Source organism: Lontra canadensis, unplaced genomic scaffold (genome assembly GCF_010015895.1).
Source record: "Lontra canadensis isolate GAN:19392208 unplaced genomic scaffold, GSC_riverotter_1.0 scaffold4, whole genome shotgun sequence".
NCBI classification, from domain to species: domain Eukaryota; kingdom Metazoa; phylum Chordata; class Mammalia; order Carnivora; family Mustelidae; genus Lontra; species Lontra canadensis.
In genome coordinates this window covers 43,950,205-43,976,998 of record NW_022630998.1, presented here as the reverse complement: position 1 = coordinate 43,976,998, position 26,794 = coordinate 43,950,205, and the positions used below count along the sequence as shown (strand labels likewise).

General features: G+C 32.8%; 1 protein-coding gene across 5 annotated transcripts in view; it reads right to left on the bottom strand.

The window, feature by feature from the left end:
• Positions 1-26,794, bottom strand: part of ADAMTS6 (ADAM metallopeptidase with thrombospondin type 1 motif 6) — a 289,783-nt gene that overhangs the window by 140,802 nt on the left and 122,187 nt on the right. For all 5 annotated transcript variants that reach the window (XR_004381633.1, XM_032849701.1, XM_032849711.1 and 2 more), the window contains 2 exons: positions 23,736-23,779; positions 19,487-19,592 (listed from right to left, as the gene is read on the bottom strand). Coding sequence is in view for 4 of the 5 variants with exons in the window: in XM_032849701.1 (XP_032705592.1) it covers positions 19,487-19,592; positions 23,736-23,779 (150 nt within the window). In the remaining variant the exon portion in view is untranslated. The remainder of the gene's footprint in view (positions 1-19,486; positions 19,593-23,735; positions 23,780-26,794) is intronic.

Here is a 26,794-nt window from a genome sequence, read left to right as displayed (position 1 = left end):
ACTGATATGGAGCAAAAAGTGGTTTACATACTTCCTATTTTGTGACAGAGAATACTTCAAAAAAGATATATATGTAAGAGTCATGCCTTAATAAAATCCATAATTTTTTCATCTACCTCAAGTACATTCTGAAGTAAAACTGACATGGCGGTAACATATACGATGACTAACAGTAAGGTTGCCTTGACTTATGCCGGGGTGCCAGCCCTTATACCCATACTGATTTTTGCACAATCACCGTAAATATCAACACAGTTTCAAGGGGAGGAAAAAAAGCACATTAGGTCTTAGTGTTAAGAAAATAATTTTGATCCAAAAGTGCTTCAGAAATCCCAGGGATTGATGGACCACAATTTGAGAATCACTGCTTTAGAATATATGTAGGAAATAAATTGTTTGGTCATGACTTAGATAAAATTTCAACTTTACTAGATAATGCTAAATACCTTTTTAAAGTGGTTATACCAAATTACATTCTTAGTTCACATAATAATAAGCTCATATAAGTTTATTTCATCTATTTTGGACTAAACCTGTGTCTCTGAAATGCAAAATAGTATATAACAACACTAATTGAATTGACAATAAACAAAATGGGATACTTTTGAATTTTTCTATAGAATTGATGGTACTGAAAGAAAAGCACATTTGCTAAAGAAAAAGATAAGTGAAAGTTACTGAATAGGTTATGAAAGGGACTTATAACTACTACCAAAAAGGTCTACAGGTAAATGGTTATGAATCTATTATGTCTAAATCTAAAACTTGTGGGTTTTTTTCCTTTTATAAAGATATACCCTGAACCAGGGCCTATATAACCCCAGCCTAGCAGTTTTGTTTTTATTTTGGCTCATGAAGGAGCATGAATTAGAAGATGTTCTTGGGGCGTCTGTTTGGCTTAGTTGGGTAAGTGTCTACCTTTGGCTCAGGTCATGATCTTGTGGTCCTGGATGAAGCCCCACAGTGGGCTTGCTGCTCAGTGGGAGATCTGCTTCTCCCTCTCCTTCTGTCCTCCCACCCCCCACCTCTTGCTCTCTCATCTCTCTCTCAAATAAATAATATAATCTTTAAAAAAAAAAAAAAGAAGATATTCTTGAAGTAGCTGATCAAGAGTTGGAAAACTGCTCAAGAGTAGGAAAAGGAAAAAAAAGTAAATAAAAAGGCTGTGTTTCATTAGGGTAGGAACTTCTCTTTCATCATCACTGTATCCACAATACAGTCTATGTTAGGTGAATACATTGGATACTCAGTAAGTCTTGGGAATCAAATTGTGCATGAGTGAGAGACCACCCATTGATCAAATGTGTACCATGAAAAACAGTATTTGAGAAGTATCATTTGGATATAACTCCCTTGATGGTGAATAATGTAATAAAAATATATAATATCAAACAATAAGCAATAAAAGAAGAAAAGGTAAGAGCTTAGGTCAAAACAGGGGACATCACAAGTCAGAGACAAGGCAGTTGCTATACAGAGACCAGAGACTGTGCAATGAAAGTTATTCATTAACGAAAGCATCTGTAACTCAGAGAGTCTATCATATGTATCAATCTCTAGACACACGTGTTTTCTCAACTATTTTTCTACAGTAAATTAAATAGTTTTCTATGCAAATGAATTTCTCCTTTAAAGCTATATTTAACAAAACTATTTCCTTATGTGTGGCAAATATTCATATATTTGCATGGTGATACACAAGAAGAGAATTTATGTCTTTTTATTTTGTAGGATATATAAGAAGTAGCTTATTTGTGATTACATTGTATATCATTTCACCATATATTATATCACTAAACATTGTGACAGTAATATGGTTTGAACCACAAGATAGTACTTACTCTTGATTTTGGTACACAATCCTTATTGGTTCTTTGGAAGATTTGTAATAATAGAGAAAAGTAAGCATGGACTACAAGAATAAATATGAACATTGCTATATACAGGTATATAAAAAGTCTAGGTCTTAGGTTCTGCTAGGACCTCCATCATTACAATACATCATGTCTGGCTTTAAATAAAAAAATGGGAAGTCATGCTGATATACAGTTAAAAGAGACAAAACAAGGATCAAAACTAGGTTCAGAAAAGACACAAAAATTATAATTAACAAACAGGGAATTTAAAGTAATTATATTTAATATGATAGGGGCTCTCATGAAAAAGTAGACAATATGGAAGAGCAGATAAGTCCTGCTGGCTGAAAGATGAAAATTTCTGTGTAAAAATGAAAAGGAAATACCAGAAATAAAAAAAAACTCTGTAATAGAAATGTCAAATGCCTTTGATGGTCTCATCCTAGACTGGTCAACAAGGAAAGAATTAATAAGCTTGATGATAGGTCAAGATAAGCTTCTCAATCTACAATGCAGAAAGGAAAAAGAATTAAAACACACACACACACACACACACATATACACACAGACCAACAACAGAACATCCAGAAAATTTGGGACAATATCTGAAGGTGTAACATACATGTAATTTGAATATCAAAAGTAGAATAAAGAATAGAGTAAACTAAGAATTAGAATAACGCCCACATATTTTCCAAAATTAATGACAGACACCAAACCAAAGACCCAGGAAGTTTAAATACCAAACAGGTCAGTATAAAAAAATCTACATGTATGCATATCATATTCAAACTACAATGATAAAAGACACAAGACAATCTTAAAAGAAATTGGGGGGAGGGCAGGGAATCTACCTTACCTCTAGAGGATCAAGAGTAGAAATAGCAACAATTTCTTATCAGAAACTATGTAAATTTTAAATCAAGTGAAGTTATTCTTCAAAAGTGAAAAAGAAGGGGCACCTGGGTGGCTTAGTTGTTTGAGCATCAGAATCCTGGTTTTGGCTCAAGTGTTAAATTTGGTGTCAGGTTGGAACCCCCACATTGGGTTCCATGCTCAGGGGGTCATGCACTCTATCTCTTTCAAATAAATAAATAATCTTTTTTAAAAAGTGAAAAATAAATAATACTTTTTCAAACAAACCAAAGTGGGGCACCTGGGTGGCTCAGTGGGTTAAGCCTCTGCCTTCAGCTCAGGTCACGATCCCAGGGTCCTGGGATCGAGCCCTACATTGGGCTTTCTGCTCAGCAAGGAGCCTGCTTTCCTTCCTCTCTCTGCCTGCCTCTCTGCCTACTTGTGATCTCTGTCTGTCAAATAAATAAATAAATAAATAAATAAATAAATAAAATCTTTAAAAAAAAAACAAAGCTGAGGAAATATATATCATCAGACCTATACTACAAGAAATGAAAAGAAGTTCTTTAGGAAGAAAGAAAATTATATCACTCAGAAACTTGGATCTACATTAAAAAAGAAAAAAAGAAGGACATTGGAAAAGGAATAAATAAAACAAACATAAACTCTGTCTTTCTTAATAATACAAAGGATAAGTTAATGCTAAAAATAGGAAAAATACTGGTAATTATATTAAATGGCTAAATGAAATGAAGAACAGCAATGTTATAAGAGACAGAAATAAGGAATTAAAAGTATGCTGCTGTTTTCATTTTAAGTAAACTCTATCCTTGATGTGGAGCTTGAACTCATGACCCCAAGGATCAAGACTCCTATGCTCTAATGGCTGAGCAATCTGGGCACCCCTAAAAGTCTGCTGTTATAGGTACCTGTACTACATATGAGGCAGGATTCTATTAATGGAAGGTAGACTTCAACTAGTTATAACATACATAACAATTTATTAATATATTAAATACATATACATATGTATATATTATTAAATACATTTTCTATAAAATTTATATTAAACTCAAGGTCAAACACTAACACCTTTTAAAATAACTATAATTGATAAGTTATGAGAAGAGATAGGATAAAATCATATAAAATAGAAGGTAGAAAAAAGAGGGAAAAGAAACAGGGCAAAAGAGGAAAACTGTTAAAAACTTAGTATATATTAATTCAACTACATCAATAATCATTTTAAATATGAATAGTCGAAACATATCAGCCAAAAGAAATTGTCAGAGTGAATAAAAACACAAGACTGAACTATATGTTCAAAAAAGAAATTAACCATAACTATAAAGATCCTGTTAAGTTAAAAGGAAGGGCTGCATGGAAAAAATGTGCTGTGATAACATGAATCAAAAGAAAGTTGGAGTATTCAAGCAGGGGAAAAAAATATAGTGAGGATATATTTGACCTGAATATATGACTTGTCAATCACCTCAATCCAAATGACATTTATAGAATACTCTTATCCAACAACTGCATAATATACATTTTCTCAGCCTTGCATGGAATAATCACCAACAAAGACCATATTCTAGGCCATAAAACACACTTTAACTAACTTAAGAGAATAAAAATCATACAAATACATTCTTACACCTAAAGAGAATTTAACTAGAAATTATAACAAAAAAAGCTGGAAAATCTCAAAATATTTGGAGATTAAATAACACATTTATAAATGATATGTGTCAAGGTAGTTTCAAGAGAAATTTAAAAACCTTTTGAACTTAATGAAAATGAAAATACAACTTATCAACATTTGTGGGATGCAGCAAAAGCAGTGCTTAAAAGGAAATTTATAGCATTGAATGCACATATTAGAAGGAAAAAGATCTAAAATCAAACAACTAAGCTTTTACCCTAGAAAACAAAAGAAAGACTATTTTAAGTCTAAAACATGTAGAAGAAAAGTAATAAAATGTAGATATGAAATTGAAAATAGGAAAACAAAGAAAAACTAAAGCTGATTTTTTTTAAGATTTTATTTATTCATTTCACAGAGAGAGAGACACAGTGAGAGAGGGAACACAAGCAGGGGGAGTGGGAGAGGGAGAAGCAGGCTTTCTGGGGAGCAGGGAGCCTGTTATGGGGCTCCATCCCAAGACCCTGGGATCATGACCTGAGCCAAAGGCAGACGCTTAATGACTCAGCCACCCAGGCACCCCTAATGCTGATTCTTTAAAAAGATCAATAAAATTGATATATCTCTAACCAAGCTAACCAACTAAAACAGGGAGAAGACACAGATTACCAATATCAGAAAGATAGTTCATCATTACTGATCTTTGGAAATAAAAAACACAATAATAAAGAACTACTATGAATAACTCCATGTTGACAAATTTGATAACTGAAATGGAACAATTCCAGGAAAGACACAAACTATAAAAACGCCTACAAAGAGAAATCTATAATCTGAAAAGTCCTCTGTATAAAGATAATAATGCAAAAATTAAAAACTTTTCAAAATAGAAAACAATAGGCCAGACATTTTCACTGGCAAATTCCAACACACATTTAAGGAAGAAATTAAAGCAATTTTCCATAATATTTTCCAGAAAATAGAAGCAAAGGGAACAGCTCCTAACTTGTTCTGGGAGGCCAGCATTAAAAGAAAATAAAGACTAATACCTCTCATTCAACAATCATCAATAAATATCAGCAAATCAAATCTGACAATGTATAAAAAGAACTATCTACTACAACCACATAGGACCTATTTCAGGTTTTCAAAGCTGATTTAATATCCAAAAAACAATTAGTGTACTCCATTACATCCATAGGCAAAAGAAAGAAATCATATAATCAAATCAATTGATGCGGAAAAATCATCTCACAAACTCCAACTCCCATTCATGATAAAAACTATGCAAACAAGCAAAAAATAAAAGGCAACTTCCTCAACTTGATAAATGATATCTACAAAATAACCCTCTACTTGCCACACTTAATGATGAGAAACTGGACACTTTCATACCTAAGACTAAGTACTTTTAAGGAAACTTTGTTCTCTCACCATTTCTATTCAACACCATATTAGAAATCTTAGCTAGTGCAGTAAGACAAAAGCAAATAAATACATGAATGAATGAATGAATGAATGAATGAACGAAAAAAAGATACAGAGATTGGAGAGAAAGATATAAAATTGTCTTTGTTCACAGATAGACAGGTTGTCTATGTCCAAAATTCCAAATAGAAAAAAAAAAACCTCCTGGAATGAATCTGAAAGTATAGCAAAGGCACAGAATGTGAGATTGAGTGTACAAAATCAACTGTTTCTCAATATACTATCAAAGAACAATTATAAACTTCTTTATCTTAAGGATTTTATTTATTTTGAGAGAGAACAGGCAAGTTGGGGGGGGTGCAATGGGAGAGGGGTAGAGAGACTCTCAAGTAGACTTCAGGCTGAGCCTGGAGCATGATATGAGACTCAACCTCACAACTATGAGATCATGACCTAAGCTGAAAGCAATAGTTGGACACCTAACCAACTAAACCACCTAGGCATCCTTAGCAAAGAACAATTATAATTGGAAGCTTAAAACACAATTATCATTTATAATAGTACCAAAAATAAATAAATAAACAAATAAACAAACAAACAAACAAATAAATAAATAAATAAAGCCTAGCTATGTATCTAAGAAAATATGTACAGGATCCATATACAGAAAACCACAAGATTTGATGAGAGAAAGCAAAGATCCAAATATATGGAGAGATATTCTGTATTCATGGAATGAAAGACTCAACATTGTTGATTCTGAATATTTTTTTTGTAGATTCTGAATATTGATACTGAATACTGAAGATGTCAATTCTTCCCAAGTTAATTTCTAGATTCATCAAATCTCACTCAAAATCCCAGCAAGCTGTTTTTCATGTATAGGCATACCTCAGATATATTGCTGGTTCCATTCGAAACCACCACATTAAAGAGAATGTGTATTATTATATTTAAAGCTAAACACATAAATATGTATTACATACTTATAGAGTAAGTATAAGAATTATTATACTATGGGGCGCCTGGGTGGCTCAGTGGGTTAAGCCGCTGCCTTCAGCTGGGGTCATGATCTCAGGGCCCTGGGATCGAGTCCCGCGTCAGGCTCTCTGCTCAGCAGGGAGCCTGCTCCCTCCTCTCTCTCTGCCTGCCTCTCTGTCTACTTGTGATCTCTCTGTCAAATAAATAAATAAAATCTTAAAAAAAAAAAAAAAGAATTATTATACTATGTTTTAATGCTTAACACAAATATCAAACAAAAATTGAAACAATCTACTCAAGTATTGAAAGTACTAAGTTAAGAAGTAATTATAGAGTGTTTCCCCAACTGCAGACATTACATAACCTACTCGTCTATTCCAAATATACATAGATATACACTCAAACACTGTGTTCAAAATTTGATTTTAAAATTAAAGTAGGCACTTATAAAGTTATTAGACTTAACATTTGATGTCACACAAAAAGGAATATTGCTATAAAAATTAAAGAATTCAATAATTAGTTTATCAATTTCCCAAGTGTTTAAAAATGATTATATATGTTTTATTATATTAATGTAAAATATGTTTAAGATGTTTTCTGTATTAGCTCAGAATTCAATATTCACAGTAGCATCAAAAGTTACGTATGATGTTAAATACATAGAACAAACTGGTAGTTGCTAAAGTGGAGGAAGATGGGGGTAGAGGGGCAAAATGAGTGAAAGGGGGAGGGAGATAAAGGTCTCCAGTAATGGAATAGATAAGTCACAAGGATCAAAAGTATAGCATAGGATGAGGTTCCTGAGTGGCTCAGTTGGTTAAGCATCTGCTTTCGGCTCAGGTCACGATCCCAGGGTCCTGAGATCGAGCCCCACATCGGGCTTCCTGATCAGCAACGAACCTGCTTCTCCTTCTCCCTCTCCTGCTTGCTGCTCCCCCTACTTGTGTTCATGCTCTCTCTCAATCGCTCTCTGTCAAATAAATAAATAAAATCTCAAAAAAAAAAAAAAAAAGTACAGCATAGGAAATATAATCAATGGTATAGTGATAGCATTGTATGGTGACAGATAGTAGCTACCCTTGTGGTGAGCATAGCATAATGTACAGACTTGTCAAATCACTCTGTTGTGCCCCTGAAACTAAAGTAACATTGTATCAACTATATTTCAGTGAAAAAAGATGCCAATGAAATGTAAACACACATATACACAAAAAAGTTAAGTACAATATTAGTTCAAAAGGCTAAGTATGCTGAGATAAATTGTGAGATTTCCATTCCTTTTGGATTTAGTACTTAAAGAGCTATTCTTTGGGTGCCTGGGTGGCTCAGTGGATTAAAGCCTCTGCCTTCAGCTCAGATCATGATCCTGGGATCCTGGGATCGAGCTCCGCATTGGGCTCGGGAGCCTGCTTCCCTTCCTCTCTCTCTGTCTGCCTCTCTGCCTACTTGTGATCTCTCTCTGTCAAATAAATAAATAAAATCTTTAAAAAAAAATAAAGAGCTGTTCTTCCACAGATAAAGACTGAGTATATAGTAGACATGGGAGGCACAAAAATGAGTAAGTAAGTGCTATGGTGAGTGCTGTGAAGTGTGTAAACCTGGCGATTCACAGACCTGTACCCCTGGGGAAAAAATATATGTTTATAAAAAATAAAATTTAAAAAAATGGAGTAATAAAAACTTTGCAGGCCTAAAAAAAGATAAAATTGTTCGTCATCATTAGACTTGTTTTTCAAGAAATGCTTAAAGGAGTTCTTCAAACTGAAATGAGAGGATGCTGATAAATAACATGAGAACACAAGGAAAATATAAAATATACTGGTAAAGTATATAGACAAATTCAGAATATTATAATATTATAATATGATGGTATGTTAACTCTAATATAAAGGCTAAAGAATAAAATAAAAGTATAAAAAATAACAATAGCTACAATAATTTAATTGATATGACATACAAAAATGTAAATTGTGACATAAAAAGTAAAATATGGTAGGAAAATTATTAAAGGAGAGTTTTTGTCAGGAATGGAAGTTAAGTTGTTATCATCTTACAACAGACTATTAAATCTATAATATGGTTTATGTAAAGGTCATGGTATTCACAAAGATACACAAAAGATAAATAAAAGGGAATCAAAACAAACCACCACAAAAAAAATTATCCATTCACAAAGACTGTAAGAGAGAAAGAAAGGAACAAAGGGATTACAAAAGAGCCAGTAAACAAATAATAAGATGGCATTACTAAGTCCTTAGATAGCAATAATTACTTTAAATGTAAATGGATTAAATTCTCTAATCAAAAAACTTGGGAGTGACAAAATGGATAAAAAAATAAGACTGACCTATTCACTGCCTATATGAGACTCACCTCAGCTTTAAGGAAAAAATAGGTGCAAAGTGAAGAGATGGAAAAAGATATTCCATGCAAATGTAAACCAAAAGAGAAGAGAGATAGCTAAACTTTTACCAGACAAAACAGACTTTAACTCAAAAGCTGTAATAGGAGACAAAGTAGGTCATATATAAGCAAAAAGGGGTCAATCTATAAGGAGGATTTAAAAATTGTATATACGTATACACCCAACATTGGATTCCCAAAGTATGTAAAACAAACACAAACGGAACTAAAACAAGAAATAAACACAATATAATAACTGCTGGGTATTCTAGTCCACAATAGCTAAACTGTAGAAGGAGATGAGATGCCCTTTAACAGATGAATGGATAAAGAAGATGTGATACATATATACATGGAATATTATTCAGCCATCAAAAGGATGAATACCCACCATATGCACTGACATGGATGCAACTGGAGGGGATTATGCTAAATGAAGTAAATCAGGCAGAGAAAGATAATTATCATATCGTTTCACTCATCTGTGGACATAAGCAATAGCACAGAGGACCATAGGGAAAGGGAGGGAAGTCTGTAGAGGGAGAAATCAGAGATGGAGATGAACCATGAGAGACTATGGACCCCAGGAAACAAACTGAAGGTTTCAGAAAGGAGGGGGTAACAGGGCAATGGGTATTAAGGAGAGCATGTGTTGTGATGAGCACTGGGTGTTACACGTAACTAATGAATCATTGAACACTACATCAAAAACTAATGATGTACTATACAGTGGCTAACTGAAGATAATAAAATAATAAATTAATTTTGAAAAATTGTTGGGTATTCTAATACCCCATTTTCAACAATGCATCACTTAGAAATGAAGAAACATCTGAGTGGAACTACACTTTAGACACTATACAGATCTTTCTATCCCATATTAGCAGAATACACATTCTTCTCAAGCACCACATAACATTTACCAGGATACATCATACAATAGGTCACTACAAAAGTCTTAACAAATTTAAAAATATTGAATTTACAATAGCCAAATTATGGAAGCTCTCCAAGTGCCCATTGACAGATGAATGGATAAAGATGTGATATATAAATAATATTCCATTGTGTGTGTGTGTACACATACAAACAATAGACTATTATTTAGCCATAAAAAAGAATGAAATCTTGCCATTTGCAACAACATGGATGGAGCTGGAGTATAATGCTAAGAGAGTAAATCAACCAGAGAAAGACAAATACCATATGATTTCACTCATATGTGAAATTTAGAGAACAAAATAAACAAGCAAAGGAGAATAAAAGAGAGAGAGAGAGAAACCAAAACACAGACTCTTAACTATATAGAACAAATGATGGTTACAAGGGAAGAGGTAGATGGGGGATGGATGAAGTAGGTGAAGGGGATTAAAGAGTACACTTATCATGATGAGCATTGACTAATGTACAGAATTGCTGAATCACTATATTGTACACCTGAAATTAATATAACACTGTGTGTTAATTATACTGGAATTAAAATTAAAAACTTAATAAAAAATAATAATTCATATATAGTACCTATGCATATTATCCATTAACCAAAAAACCCACAATGGATGGAATAGAAAAATTTGAATTTCAGTTATGATGGGATTGCTGGGTGTTGATACTTTTGACTTCTACACTTGGCACAATAATAAACATTTGCTAAAAGGAGTATAGATTATATTTGTAATAATAATTGTATGCCATAAAAATTTTTTTAATACTGAAATCATTTCAAGACTCTGTTATTAGATAGTAGTACAATAGTAAAAATCAACATAAAAAAAGAACAGAAAATTTCACAAAAACATGGAAATTCACAAAAACAACACACTGCTGAACAATCAATGGGTCAAAGAAGGAATCAAAAGTGTAATAAAAAACTACTTAAAACAAAAAAACTACTTAGACAAATGTAAGTGGAAAAACAACATACCAAACTTATAGTACTAGCAAAAGCAATTCTACGAGGGATGAATATAGTGATAAACGCTGATATTATAAAAAAGAAGGGGGGATCTCATCTCAAATAAACAATCTAATTTTGTGCCTCAAGGAACTAGAAAAAAAAGGAAAAAAATAAGGCCAAATTTTGTAGGAAAAAATAACGAAGATCAGAAAAGAAATAAATGAGTGAGAGACTAGAAAATCAATAGAAAAGATCAGTGAAATCAAGAGGTGATTTTTTTGTAATGACAAGCCGAACTGACAAAACTTAGAGTAACTAGAAAAAAAATTAAATAAATATAGTCAGAAATGAAAGAAAAGACATTACAATTTATACCACAAAAATACAAAAGTGATAAGGGACAATTACAAACAATGATACATCAACAAATTAAATAAGATAGAAGAAAAGGAAAAATTCCCAAAACCATAACCCACTAAGACTCAATGAAGAAGAAATAGAAATTCTTAACAGACCAATAACAAGTAAGGAGACAGATTAATAACCAAAAACCTCCCAAAAAAGAAAAACCCAGGGACCGATAAATTCACTGGTGAACTCACATTTAAAGAATTATTGCTAATCCTTCTTAAACTCTTCTAAAAAACTAAAAAGAAACAAATCCTCCAAAGTCTTCCATAAGGAACCAGCATTTCCCTATGGCAAAGCCAGAATATATTCAACAGAAGAAAACTATAGGCCAATGTCCCTGATGAATATAGATACATAAATTTTCAACAAAATTTCCAAAAAATTTTTCAACAAAATCAGAAAAATGAGTTTAACAATACAAAGATGATCTCACCCCATGATCAAGTAAGATTCATCCCTGAGATGCAAGGATGACTCGATACATGTAAATCAGTGTGATACATCACATTAATAGAATGAAAAATAAAAATCATAAGAGGAACTCAGAAGATAAAGAAAATGGATTAACAAAATTCAATATCCCTTCATTTTAAAAACTCTCAACAATGTGGGTATATAGAAGCAACAAACCTTGACATCATAAAAGCCATAGATGACCAGCCCATAAGGATATTATAATCAACAGTGAAATTTAAAGCTTTTCCTCTAAGATCAGGAAGAATATCTAATCAAGAGTATCCTTTATACACCCACCTCTCCTATTCAACACAGTAAGTCCTAGGCAGACCAATCAGACAACAAAAAGAAATGAAAGGTAAACTATCTCTGCTCAGAGATGACATGATCTTATATAGAGAAAATCCAAAAGACTCTACCAAAAAATGGTCGGAATAAACAAATTCAGTAAAGTGCAAACTACAAAGTCAACATACAAAACTCCGTTGTGTTTCTAAACACTAGAACAATGAACAATCTGAAAAAAAAGAAATAAAATGATACCATATACAGTAGTATCCAAAACTATAAGATCATTAGAAATAAACTTAAGCAGGAGCACTGATTTATTTGAGAGAGAGCAAAAGAGCATAAGCAGGGAGAGTGTAAGAGGGAGAAGAAGAAGCAGGCTCCCCACTGAGCAGGGAGCCTGCTGCGGGGCCGCATCCCAGGACACTGGGATCATGACCTGAGCCAAAGGCAGGCTCTTAACTGACTGAGCCACCTAGGCACCCCTAATTAAGTTTTTTTAACCTAGTTAAATTTTTTAAAAAAGAACTACATTTAATCAAAGAGGTAAAAGACCTGTACACTGAAGACAATAAGCAATCGATAAAGGAAATTGAAGAAAACAGAAATAAATTTGAAATATCTCTTGTTAATGGATAGGAAGAGTTATTGTTAAAATGTTCAAGCTCCCCAAAACCATCTATAGATGTGTGTGTAATGTATATTTATATATCACATTGTCATAAAAAGGACTATATGATATTTATATATCATATTCAGTCATAAAAAGGACAAAAACCCTGCCATTTGTTTCCATGAGGATGAACCTTGAAGGCATGAAGTGAAATAAGTAAGATCAAAGACCAGTACTGTGTGATTTCACTTACATGTAATTTTAAAAAGCTGAACTCCTAGAAACTGTGAGTAAACTAGTGGTTGTCAGGGACTAGGGTGTGAAGGAAATGGGGAGATATTCAAAGTGTGTAAACTTCCAGTTATACAATGAATAAGTTCTGAAGGTCTAATGTAGAGTATTGTGACTATAGTTAACAATACTGTATTGTATACTTGAACATTACTAAGAGAGTGGATCTTGAATGTTCTCACCACACACACACAAAAAGATAATTATATGATGTGATGCATGTGTTAACTAACCTTATCATGGCAATCATTTTGCATTATACACATGTATCAAATCATCACTTTGTACATCTTAAAATTATACAATATTATATGTCAGTTATATCTCAATAAAGCTGGAAAAAAGAAATTAAGGAGAAAACACAAATTACAAATATCAAGAATGAATCATGGAATAACACTATATGACAGACATTAAAAAAGACAATAAGAGAATATTATAATAAATTTGACAATTTATTTGAAATAGTCTAAATACTTTGAAAGACATAATTAACAAAAAAAAATTTCAGAAGATTTAGATAATAAGCTATCTTATATTTAATTAATAAACTAAATTATTAATCAACAATCTTCCCATAAAAAAAAAATCCAGGCTCAGATGGATTCATTGGGGAATTCTATCAAACATTTAAGGAAAAAGTACCATCAGCCTTATCTATACAAACTCTTCCAGAAAATAAAACAGTTCCTAATTCAATTTATATGACTATATTCTGATACCAAATCTCAAGAAATACATTAGAGGTGCTTGAATGGCTCAGTCAGTTGAGCATACGACTCTTGATTTTTGCTCAGATCATGATCTCAGGGTCGTAAGATTGAGCCCCACATGGGGGCTGGACTAGGCATGGAGCCTGATTTAGATTCTCTCCCTCTATCTCCCTCTGCCCCCTTCCTCCACCTCACTCATGCTTTCTTGCTGTCTTTGAAAAACTAAAAATTTTTAAAAAGAGAAAACTACAACCAACTGTTTTAACAAATCATACTAAAATGACTAGATACTTGTGACAGAAAAAGAACCTCAACCTTTACTTTATACTATACAAAAAAATAACCTCAGAATAGATCATAGGTCTTCATATAAAAGCTAAAAGGATAAAACTTTTAGACAAAAATATAGAAGAAATTTTTCATAATTTTGAAGTAGGCAAAGACATTTTAGGACACAAAAAAACACAAATCATACAAGGAAAATTTTAAATTACATTTCATCAAAATTTAAAAAAATTTTTTCAAAGAACCATTAAAAATGAATGGCAAAACCATTAAAAAATGAATGGCAAACAACAGAGTTGGAGAAAATATTCACATTGTGTATATATGACAAAGACTTTTTTTAACCAGGATATACTGAAATCTCCTGCAACTCAATAAAAAGAGACACTTTAGTTTGAAAAAACAAAACAAAACAAAAAACTGTGGAAAAGGATTTGAATAAACATTCAAAGAAGATAATAAATGACAAATAAACATATGAAAAGATGCTGATCATCACTAACATCATTATCAGAAAATAGATAATTAAAATTACAATGAGATGCCACTAAAATGTATAATAATGGCTAAAATAAAAAAGACACAACCAAATGTTGGCAAGAATCTTGAAGTAATCAGAACTCTCATAGATTGCTAGTGGGAATGCAGAAAGGTATATAGCCACTCTGAGACATAGTTCATGGTAAAGTGAACCTAACATGTACCATACTACCAGCAGTACCATCCGAGAGAAATGAAAGTATATGTCCAAACAAATACTTGTACATGGATGTTCATAGCAGTCCTATTCATCATAATAGCCCCAAATTAGGGGGGGGGAATGTGGTATCTACTATTGCTATTGATAAGGAACACTATTCAGAAAAGAAACCAAAAAAGCTACTGATACACATAACAACATGGGTGAATCTCAAAATCCTTTGTGCTAAGGGAAAGAAACTAGATACAAAGAGTACCCTTTATATAAGTTGACTTAATTGGAACTATAGAAAAGACAAGTCTAATCTATAGTGATAGAAAGTATATCTGTGGCTGTCAGAGGCCAGGGAAAAGGGGAGGAGAGTGGAGACTGATTGTAAAAGGGAACAGGGGGACTTTTTCAGGTAATGAAAATGTTGATATCTTAATTGTTGTAGTTAAATGGTTACATATATTTGCCATAATTCATTGAACTACACACAAAAGTATCTTTAGTGTATGTAAATTATACTTAAATGATATTTTAAAACGTACTCAAGGGATGCAAACTCTTCCAGAACACACAGAATACTTCTTAGACTAACATTATTTTGATACCAAAACTAGACAAAGGCATTAAAGTCCCAAATACAGTATCAAATACTAGTTCCAAATCCTAAAATTCCCTTAGTGTATTAATTATTAGCCTTCTATTATGAAAGTATAGCCCCGATCAAGCATTTAGAGACACCCAGGTATTTGTAGCAAGAAAAAGGAAATTCAGATTAAAGAAAATGGTAATAAGAGCTTCCTAACACAAGTAACTAATTTACAATTTTATCCTGAAGCCTGTCACATACCTCCTTTAAAAGAAAAAAAAAAAAATCTCCTAACCAATCTTTTGTATCCCTATTGGAAAGACCAAACATTGATACTGATTTCCAAAAGAAAGACCGATATATATGTGCAGCTTTCACTAAAACATTTAACATTTCCATAAATTTTGTCAAAATCAGTTACAGTTCACTAAATCATAATTAAATATTAAATGAGCTAAGTCAACTAAAAGATTTATGATTGTAGGACCTATTCTTTTTTGTGAAGAAATATCAGACATATACAATAGTAGAAAGAGTGGTATAATGAACTCCCATGCATACGTTATCAAGATAATAAAATTCAAGATGTTACTATTCTTGCTTTCTCTCTCTCTCTCTTTTTTAAAGGTTTTATTTATTTAATGGAGAGAGACACAGCAAGAGACAGAACACAAGTAGGGAAAGTGGGAGAGGGAGTAGCGTGCCTCCCGCAGAGCAGGGAGTCTGATGCAGGGCTTGATCCCAGGGCCCTGGGATCTGACCTGAGCCAAAGGCAGACACTAAATGACTGAGCCACCCACATGCCCCATCTTTCTCTTTTTTTTTCCACTTTCTTTTAAAAGTAAATATCAAACATCCTGTCATTTCAGTCGTGCATACTTCAATATGCATTCCTAAAAATTATGAATATTTTTAAGATCTCTTTTTAAGATTATTTATTTTGGGGGGTGCCATGGTGGCTCAGTTGTTAAGCTTCTGCCTTCAACTCTGGTCATGATCCCAGGGTCCTGGGATAGAGCCCCGCATTGGGCTCCCTGGTCAGCGAGAAGCCTGCTTCTCCCTCTCCCACTCCCCCTGCTTGTGTTCCCTCTCTTTCTCTCTCTCTCTCTCTGTCAAATAAATAAATAAAATCTTTTAAAAGCATATTTTTTAATATTGTACAGTTTGGAAACATTAGTTTTCTCAGTATATAAGAAGTCAGGTTGAATTCTTCAACATCATACTTTTTTCCATTAATGAAACCTATAGCAACTACATAGTTAATTATAGTTAATTAAAAAATCTTTTAATAAGCATTTTTTTCTGTAAGGTTTCATTAATTACCTTTGGCTTATAGCTACATTAAAGCTAGACATGTTATTTAAATATGGCATAAACCCTCAATCTTTTATTTTACAAAAAAATTAATTTCTTGTTTTCACAAAGGCACAGAGAGAAATAAAACTGTTGCTAATTTGATCCCCATACAGGTCACAAAAAAAAAAAAAAAAGAAAGAAAGAAAGAAAGAAAGAAAGAAAGAAAGAAAAGAAATGGTCACTAAGGCCTAGCAAAAGAAAAAAAGGTTATTCCATAGCTGTTCAAAATAGATAGTATATCCATCCCTACACAAGTATACAGTGGGTGCAAAACCATATTTTATATACTGTAAAGAATACTAGAAAATCTTCCACTGGTCTAGTGATTCAGTGGGGGCACTTCTCAGTAACTCATATCAAATATTCTTCATTGTGGGGGTGCCTGGGTGGCTCAGTGGGTTAAAGCCTCTGCCTTCAGCTCAAGTCATGATCCCAGGGTCCTGGGATCAAGCCCCACATAGGGCTCTCTGCTCAGCAGGAAGCCTGCTTCCCCGACCTCTCTCTGCCTACTTGTGATCTCTCTCTGTCAAATAAATAAATAAAATATTAAAAAAAAAATTCTTCATTGTGATAAATCTGCAGATATCATTACATCACTTAACATCCATCCAACTAAATGATACAAGTTATAAAACTTCAATAAACTTAAACTGAAAACTATACTTGACATATTTACCATGGCTATTGCTTTATCTCAGGAAGAATAGGGAACACAGTATTTTAGGGATGCCATGAGTTGTGCCAGAGATGACTTTTTAAGTTTCTTAAAGCTAAACACTAAGGTCTTAAAAACAAGTAAAAGGATCTTCATTCATAAAAGAGACTTTCCCTAACTGAGCAAATAATAATTTGATATATCGAAAAATATATGTTAAACATACCCTGCCCAGGTTGTCTGGGGAAAAGGGAATGGAAGATACGGACATATTAATCAACTGGACATAGAAGGATAGCTGTTTTTTTGCTTGTCAAATAACATTTTTGAGTGGAAGCATTTCTTCTGGCTCTCAATATAAAGCATTTTGTATATTCCCCCTCCTCATTTTAGCAGTCACCTTATCAAACAAGAATTAGCTGTGAAATAAAGTTACTTCAAAGCATATAAATCCTAAAATGTTAATTCATATTCTACTTCTCTTTCGTAATCCCCTATACAAGGCACATGCTATTCATCTTAGGAAGAATTAAGAGGAATTACTCAAGAAGCCAATAACAGTAACAAAAATCTAGGAAGGCTGAGAGCTGGTCAGTTAGAATCTTCATCACGGTAAAAGATACAAAGAGAGATAAACCCTTACCTCAGCTATTTAAGTACATACAAGAAGGAAACTTATAATGCATATGTTGACATTGACTAACTTGTGACTGCATGAGGTAACAGTGCTCTCATACACACATTATTCATCGGCTGTTACTTGTCCTAACCTTTCAATTTAATTGAATCTAGCAGAACCTATTAAATTCAGTCTGGTTGCATAAGATTATGACAGTCATTAATGAGCCAGACTTCTAAGTGCATTGAAGATAAACTGACTGGTTAGGAGGGCCTTCCCTTTCCATTCCCTTGGCTGTTTACTGCAGTGAAAACTAGAATACCAATATTTCTGGGCCTTCGTTAAAAGTGTAATACTGACTTTTCCTCATGTTTGAATCAAGTTAGGTTTAAACTTGGTTACTCACCTTTATACTTAAATCAACACTAATTTGGTAAAATTTAAATCACGATCTTCAAAATAATGCAACAGACTGACTCAATTTCACTCTCCAATTTGGGAAAAAAAAAAAAAAGCTGAACTACAGATTTATCTCAGGAATGACCTCTGAGGCAAGCGTATACTAAACATTCATTTTCATTTGTTCTTTTTTCCACATCCATTTCTTTACCAAAAAGCAGACTGTAAAACTTAAATCATACAAATGTCAGGAGTTCCTGCAAGTAGGCTGCTTGTTTTAGTTGAAAATGTTTGACTATCCTTTTAAAGTTTTCAAATTTCTCTCCTTCCACATGAGCAAGCTTTTACATTTACTACTGCCTATTGTTTGAAAAAAAGAATGTAAGGATTTTATTGCTATGTGTGTGCATGTGGGGGGCTAGCCAAAGGACAGTTTTTGGCACAGAATTATTTAAAACAAATATTAAGAACTCCAGATACTCCTAAAATGTGATGAGAATGATATCTCACTACTTTTTGTAACATCAGTTTGGACTTTTTTTTTTAAATTTTTTAATTTCAATGACATATTACACCTGAAAACATAAGTTACATAGCACTGATTGCACAAACTTTATGTCTGAAAAAGGTATGTTCACAGCTGTATGAAGAGTGAAAAGTCAAAGTAGATTTTATGGTAGTGGTATCAATGATGATTTTAAAATATATAGGTACTGTCATTTGAGGAAAAGAAAGATCATTCAAACAATTCAACTTCGAGGAACTGGGTGATAAGCAGACCATGCTAAAGGTAAATTATTTTAAATATATATAACAAAACTTAAGTGTGGTTCATTCACCACTCTAAAAATATGGGTCACTGAATCAGAAAGATTATTTAACAAGTCTCCAGTTCTTAAGATGATTTATCCCAATACCCCAAATGATAACATTCTCTACTGAAATCAGACAAAAAGGCAGTAAAGCATGTTTGGGCACAGGCACTCTACACAGTAGTTATGAGTTGCTCAAAAGAGTGGAGTTCTAAAATTTATTTTGATTTTCTTAAACTCACTCACTTGTGACCAATCTCATGTGCAATGGTAAAAGCTGAACCCAGGCCAATGTCTTCATTAATGCTGCAGCTCCTTTCAGGCTCACACATTCCAGCCACAGAGGCCAAGCCTGAATAAACAGAAGGAGACACAAAGGGTCAAGCCAAGGTGTTTCAGTCTTAAAAAGCCCATACTTATAAATGCCTGGATTCTTTTTAATAACCTCCATGCACAGAAGGAGCAGTTGGCAAAAGGTTAACTTTCTAGTCATTTGCAAAATCACTGGGGGGAGTTTCACTTTGCCGGCTAGACATTAATATTTTTTGAACTGCAGTCAGTGCTGGAAAATGTCTAGACTAGGGGTTAGATTTATAAATTTTACTTCTGGTAACTTGGGACCACCTAGTAACTTGAGCCAGAAGAGGGAATTCAAGAAAGCATTTCTATTTTAACATTCTTCAGGCTGTAGAAAGCAAAATATATCCACATTATTTTTCTAAAGAGATCTGTTTAAGTTTAGTGGGTTCATAAAAATACACAAGCAACTTTTTAGTTACCAAAAAAAAGGGAATCCCAAATGTTTTTTTTAATGATATTTTTTAATAAAAGCAAAAATGAATGATTCAAAAGAGAAAAATGAGAACTGTTAAAAATAGAAGGTTTTGCATTTTTTTAATCTTCTGAAATAAGTCCTGATAGTGATGCAACAATTTATTTAGGTATTTTAATGGAAAGAAAGACATTTGCACAGTAAGTGGTAATCCCCTTTCCCATCCCCCTTCAACAAATTAGATTTACTAATAAACCAAAACTACAGTGTTAATTCACTGATTCTAGTGAAATGTTACGTTCTCAAGGTATTCCTCCCTTGGGAATTTTAGCTTGTAAAAGCTTTCATATTTACTTGCAAATGAATATCACGCCCTGTGAATTAGTACATAACTTTAAAACAGTACTCAGAAAAAAGAATTTTTGTGTGAAAAATGTTATATGTTATAAGGAAACAGATGCCAAATTATACTTAACACATATAGGAACGAAAGTTATTTAAAAGAAATTGAAGAAAAAGTAGGAAAAACATTTTATATGTTACTAGTCTACTATCGTTATCCAAATAATAATTATCTAACCACAAAAAGTGATTTGAATCTAATTCAATGAATATTTACTGACTGTAGTAAGCAATGTTCCATGCTATGTATAATTTCCCAGTGACACTAACTTGGAACAGTAAAAGCTATTCAATTAATATTTTTACTGACAAGAAAGCTCCAGAAATTGTTTTTCTGTACCTTCCAATGTAAAATATGAACATAATAGCCACACTGGAACAGATTTGAGGTCAGTGCTAGATTTGCTAATAGACTGTTTGCTTTTCCTACTGTTTTATGTGGAAGGAGCAGGAGCTGGGGAAAGGGTTGATTTCTGCCTCTGAGTTATTGTAAATACTAGTTTTATCCTTGCTGTGCCCTTCTATCTACTTAGAAGTCTTGGGACCTAAAGAAGAGGAAGTAAAAAGAGGGACTAGTTGGGGCAAAGTGACTTAAAGTTTTGGTTAATTAAAAATATTTAATAAATGTTAGTTCTAAATTCCACTGAGAGAAAGTTGGGAGAGAAAGAATACCAAAAAAGTTTTTAGTAGATTATCTGGCTAAGCTATTGAGTTCAATATCATCTATGATATGGGAAGAACAAAAGCCACAGTGTTTGAATACTGTTTCTGTTTTGAGCTTTATGAAATTTGGTTAAAAAAGAATTACTGAGAGTAATTATTGTTAAATTAACATTTCTTATATGTCCCAAAATTTATTATTCCATGGGTTAAATTTTTGTTTGTTGTTATTGTGACTGTTTGGTATATACCATATGGTAATATTTTTAACAGAGAATTCTCAATGACTCCCCAAGGTATATTTGCAAGCACAGATTTACATCTCTAGCTGATGTAAAATTAACTTAGTTGTTCTACTAAAAGAACAACTTCAGGAAGAACATATTTGGAAATAACTATTAGTTAAAAATACAGAGCTAAATGTTTACTGAAATAAAATAATTAAGATGCTAATCTATTTTCACACCCCCTACAACTTTCTGTAGTCCTATAAAATTGAGGCTGTCAAAGTTCTTACGTGTGATTGTGTTAATAGAGGTTTGATTACTATTTGGGTCATTTAGATTTCCTCAGTTTGATGGCCACAGTTTGCACCCTTAAATCTACTTAGCCATGTTACAATTGGTCATCATAGGTACTAAGCAAGATAATATGCAAGTATTAGCATAAAAACCAACATGAAAGTTGCCAGAGTGACCATCCAAAAAGAAAAAAACCTGATCAATTCTGTACTGATGATATATTTTTCACATATGAAAGTCAACACATGTATCTATACGCAGTCATTCAGTTTTCACCATGAGATAGTATAAAAGATCTATAATGGTTTATGATTTGAAAAATAATTTATACTGAGCTTGAAAATGCATTGATATGTATCAAAGTATTAATGTATTGATTTTGGAAATTAAGCTATAAAAATTGGGAAATATATTTGGGAAAGAAAGAGATGTAGGGTAGAAGCATATTTTGAATCTACTTTGGTAAAAATAACAACATAAGTACAGGCAGTGTTATTACCAATGTCCCAATGAAGAATACATCTTAGTGCAAACAATCTACCTTCAAAAAGCAGGATAGAATGGGTAGATATATACATATGTATTTCCTCAGAATATGTATATATAGGAAAAATACAAACTCTAGCTTATACCTCCTTTGAAGCTTAGTGTCTATCGTATTTAAAGTTGATCAAGCACTTAGCAAATGCTTACAGATATTGAAAAATAACAGAGAGGTTAAGTTAAACAGTACAATTTCCACAATAAATAATAATACCAGTACATTTTTAAAGTACTTCTTTATTAAACATGTTCATATTTTTTTTCCTTTAAGTGATTTTTACAATATCCCTGTCACATAAGGGGAGATATTCTCCTACTTCATAGATAAGGAATTGAGGAACAAAGACCTAAATAAAGTGGGAAAGATAATGCACTGAAAATGTCAAAGCCAGTTGTTAGCTTCCAGTTTCCACTTCAGGGTCCTTTTCAATGGATTGTATTGCTCTTGTTAGCCTAAAAAACTAAATCTTTTTTATTTGAAATCTCTAAGCAGAGAAAGCTCTTTCTACATTATGCTTTTTAACCAGCAAACTTCTCTACCCTAAATACTGATCGTTGGCTAATTGGGATTTCTTCTTTAGACTTAAACCCTGATGGAAATGGAATAGAAGACTGGAAAGGCAGATAAAAATCAAGAGAAATTTTAATCTCTAAAGAGAGGACTTTTTTAATTTCCCCAGGAAATTGGGTAACACCTTTTCTCCCACTTCTACTTAAATTTGATCTTCCCAAAATTCTTATGAGGGGCATAGGAATAGATTTCAGAATTGTTCCTTTACAGACAAGAAAACTGAGACTTGTCATAGAGAAACTAGAAAATTCACCTTCAGGTGCTAAACTTTTGAGTCTGTAGCAAGTCTCTATGACACTAAAAAAATTACCTTAGGAAAAAAAAAACTCCCATTCTTAAAAATAACTCTGGTTGCTTAACAATTTAGTCTACTTAAAAGCTATCATTTCCCCCCATTTGTATTTGCAGTTAACTTTTAACCAGAATAAAGTTATGTTCTACAACAAAATGTGATTTTTTAAATTCTAGAATACTACAGAAATGCTTTTTAAAAAACAAATATCTGGGAAGCACAAGAAAGATAATCCTGTCCTCTCTCTCTACTGCTGGCTGTAATATTTTACAATTTTTTTTATTGTTGCTCAGGTACTGAAAATTGCCAATATCTTCATTTATAGGAATATACTTGCTCCAGAAAATTATACCAAGGCATATTAAGAACACAATGTCTCCCTTTTAAGTATACCCCCAATATTCCCCCTTTCCTTTCCTAGCCTGATATTTGAAGATGTTGCAAGCTTTCATTTGCTCTCAAATTCCTTGGGATTTTTGGAAAATACATTATAGACTGGTAACTTCTGATTCACCATTATTGTTTGAAGATTTTAGAATCATCTTCTAAGTTGTTTTTAGTCATCATTTTACTTGTTTCCTAGTAAGTGACATACCCACATGGGTCAGGTTTAACAATTTATAGGAGTAATTTCAGATGTGCCAGAAAGGAAAACGACCAAATTAATGATAAAAACTAAAGCCACTGGACCAAAAAGACAATCTGAACTGTCCTCCCTTTATAAAAAAACTTACCCAATGTTCCACAGGGCTTATTTTTATAAGTGCAGATATCATATCTATAGAGGAGAAAAAAGAGAGATGAAATTTGTAATCTGATCAGATTTGTAAAGTATTTTCGTATATTCATCACATTTCTTTCTTAGAGCTCTGGGTTGTCAGACCACAATCAGTGCAATTATGAGCAGCCAGCTGGAGTGTGGGCATTTTCAGCACTCTGGGGGACACACTGGCTGCACTACACTCACAGCCTCTGGCTGCAAGCCAATGGGACACCTGCCAGTAAGAAAGAAAGGTTAAAGTGGATTTCTGTAATTGCAAGTTCCATAAAACCATCTACCATACTGTTTTGAAGCTAGAATAGCTTGTCTACAGATTGCTACTGCTTCTACAAAAAAGCAAATGGGTAGTTTTTTATCCCCAATCTCTGAACTTGATGGAATATTTTTTTTTTTTTATTATATCACAGACTGTGTTTTATACTTCTGAGCTATAAGCACTATCTGGCATTCCTTCAACTTTAACACAGGTTCTTGTTTAAAAAAATTAGCACAATACAGGAATGGGAATAAAATTGGTATCACATTGTATACCAGAAATTTAGCACAGCTAAAATACAAATATTTTTACAGAATCTGCAAACAGCTAAACAATTAGCTTAATAGAAGCTTTCCTAATGTTGGCTGAACTTATGTTATATTGCATTGCAACTCAATACAAAAGATGAAGTCCACAAGTAATGTTGCATATTTAGAAAATATTCCATTTAGAATGCTAAATCAATATTGATGTGAACACCTATTTTAAGCATTTTTATAATATTCTTGTAAACTAATCTTTAAAATAAAAAAATATTCCTTTTCTAAAGTGAGAATAAAAAATAAATTTAAAAAGTCTGACCATTTTTATTTGGCTATGTTTTATGCTAGAAGTGAAGAGCTTTTCAGGTAAAATATGAAATTTCACATGCTACAAAAATCCCAGTTGTAAGTTCATTGATTGTATATAAATAATGGTTAGTCCACACTACTTGGGGAAGGGATTAATAATTAATCCCATTCTTGTTCACCAGATCAAAATGTATTTTCAAAAAACAAATATCACATCCAGCATACCACTGCACTGTTGAACTCATTAAAATCCCTGAAGATATATTTTGCCTATTTTTAGAGTTTCAAACTATTCATCTTTTACACTTTACATTTGGGGAAAGGGATTTCTCCTCTTGCATAGCTTTCTCTTCTGAGCATTCACATACTCATCTCCCTCTTGGCTTTTAATTCGTAAACCACAGAATAGCAATACTTGGTACATTCTTGAATGTAAGAGATAGAAAAGGTACTTGGTATATTTACCAAACCACCAGAAAATATATTATGGGTGTCACAAAATCAGTTTATCTTGTACTCATACTGTATAATGCCTACGATGTTAAGAAGACACAATCCACCTCAGGAAAATGTAAACAGACTTTTCATGGGTAATGCAGATATAAATGTCTAAATGGAATCTATATCCAAATTCTCAAATTCCATATATGCTTTTTCCTAAAACTGATCTGCCTGAGAATGCAAGCACTTGCAAGCCACCAGCTTCCCTTTACTCTTTTGCTTTTCGCAACTGCCCTCTTTCTACTTTACAAAAAAGAAAGCTTATTTCTCACCCATCCCAAACATCGTTATGGTGCACTGCCTCCTGGGTGTAAAAGTCTCCAGAATGTAAGCAAAGAGATAATTCAAGAATGCATTGATCCTGGGGTCAATCCTTTTGAACAAAGCAAGAAAAATGAAAGGGGATGATGCTTATTTTATCCTGGCAAGACTCTTTCTGTCAGTCCTTTTGACTGCTTACAAATCAATCTATACAGCTATCTCACAATTAGAATTCAGAAGTGAGATGGTTTTCATGGAGTATATTAATATGTTTATTTGATCTAAAAAATGAAGTCAGTTTTGTTATTGATTGTCAAGTCTGACATGGCTAACTAGTTTGGCAATAAGCGTTGATTTAGCCCATGGATTATATGGTGAACATTTTTTATGATTCAAGGAAATAGATAACACCAAAGTTTTGAGAAAATGTATTTAAAACACACATACAATGTATATTTTTAACTATAATCTCTGTAGGTATTTAAATTTATTTTAAAAAGTGTTTTTGATAGCAACTTTAAAAGGTGAAAGTTGTGTGTCAATTTTCCAAATTATTTTAGGAGGTAAACTAGGCAAAAATTTTGAAGATCACAGGCAAATACAACTTATATTTCCCCCCATAGCAGTCCTTTCTCATCGCTTTCATTTTACATACACCTTTTATGTTATACTCATGATGAACATTATTTTATACTGTCATGACTGCTCAAAATATTTATATAAAAGCTGAAGTCATCAACAAATAATGCAAGCTAAAGCATCTTAGACTAAGATCATTATATTTGCTTTTTCTTCAACTTTTCCTAATCCTCTAACATATCTATAGAATTCTCTGTAAGATACTAAATAGGACAAAGACATGTCGGTTCCCTGTGGCTTTTGCCTTCAATTCACACTGTATCCTTCCCTAGTCTATATTCACCAAGAGTAATTAGGATTTATGTATTTCCATTAAAACCAAGTAGATTTTAAATATTTAGCCAGATGGAAAAGAAAAGTAAAGGCATTCTAGGTAAAGAATGGAATAATCAAAGGAAGAGAATCTGGAAAGAGCATGGCATATGCAGGGAACTATGAGAAGTCCAGAGAGGCTGAAACATTGTATGTATAGGATAAAACACTGAAAAATAAGTGTAGAGAGTTCTTGTTGGGAGGATAGATTATTATGTTCCTTGAATACCAAACCAGATTTTTTTTCTGTAGAAAAAAAAAAAGTAGTTTGCATACTAGGACAGTCTTTTTTTTTTTTTAATATTTATATAAGTGCATATACAGACTGATTTTCTATATAGATGAAAATCTGGGAAGGTAACAGTGAGTATCTAAAGAAACAATGTGGGGAGAGTAGGGAGATTATAGTGATTTTTACTCAGGGGTGCCTGGGTGGCTTGGTCGGTTAAGCATTCAACTCTGGATTTCTGC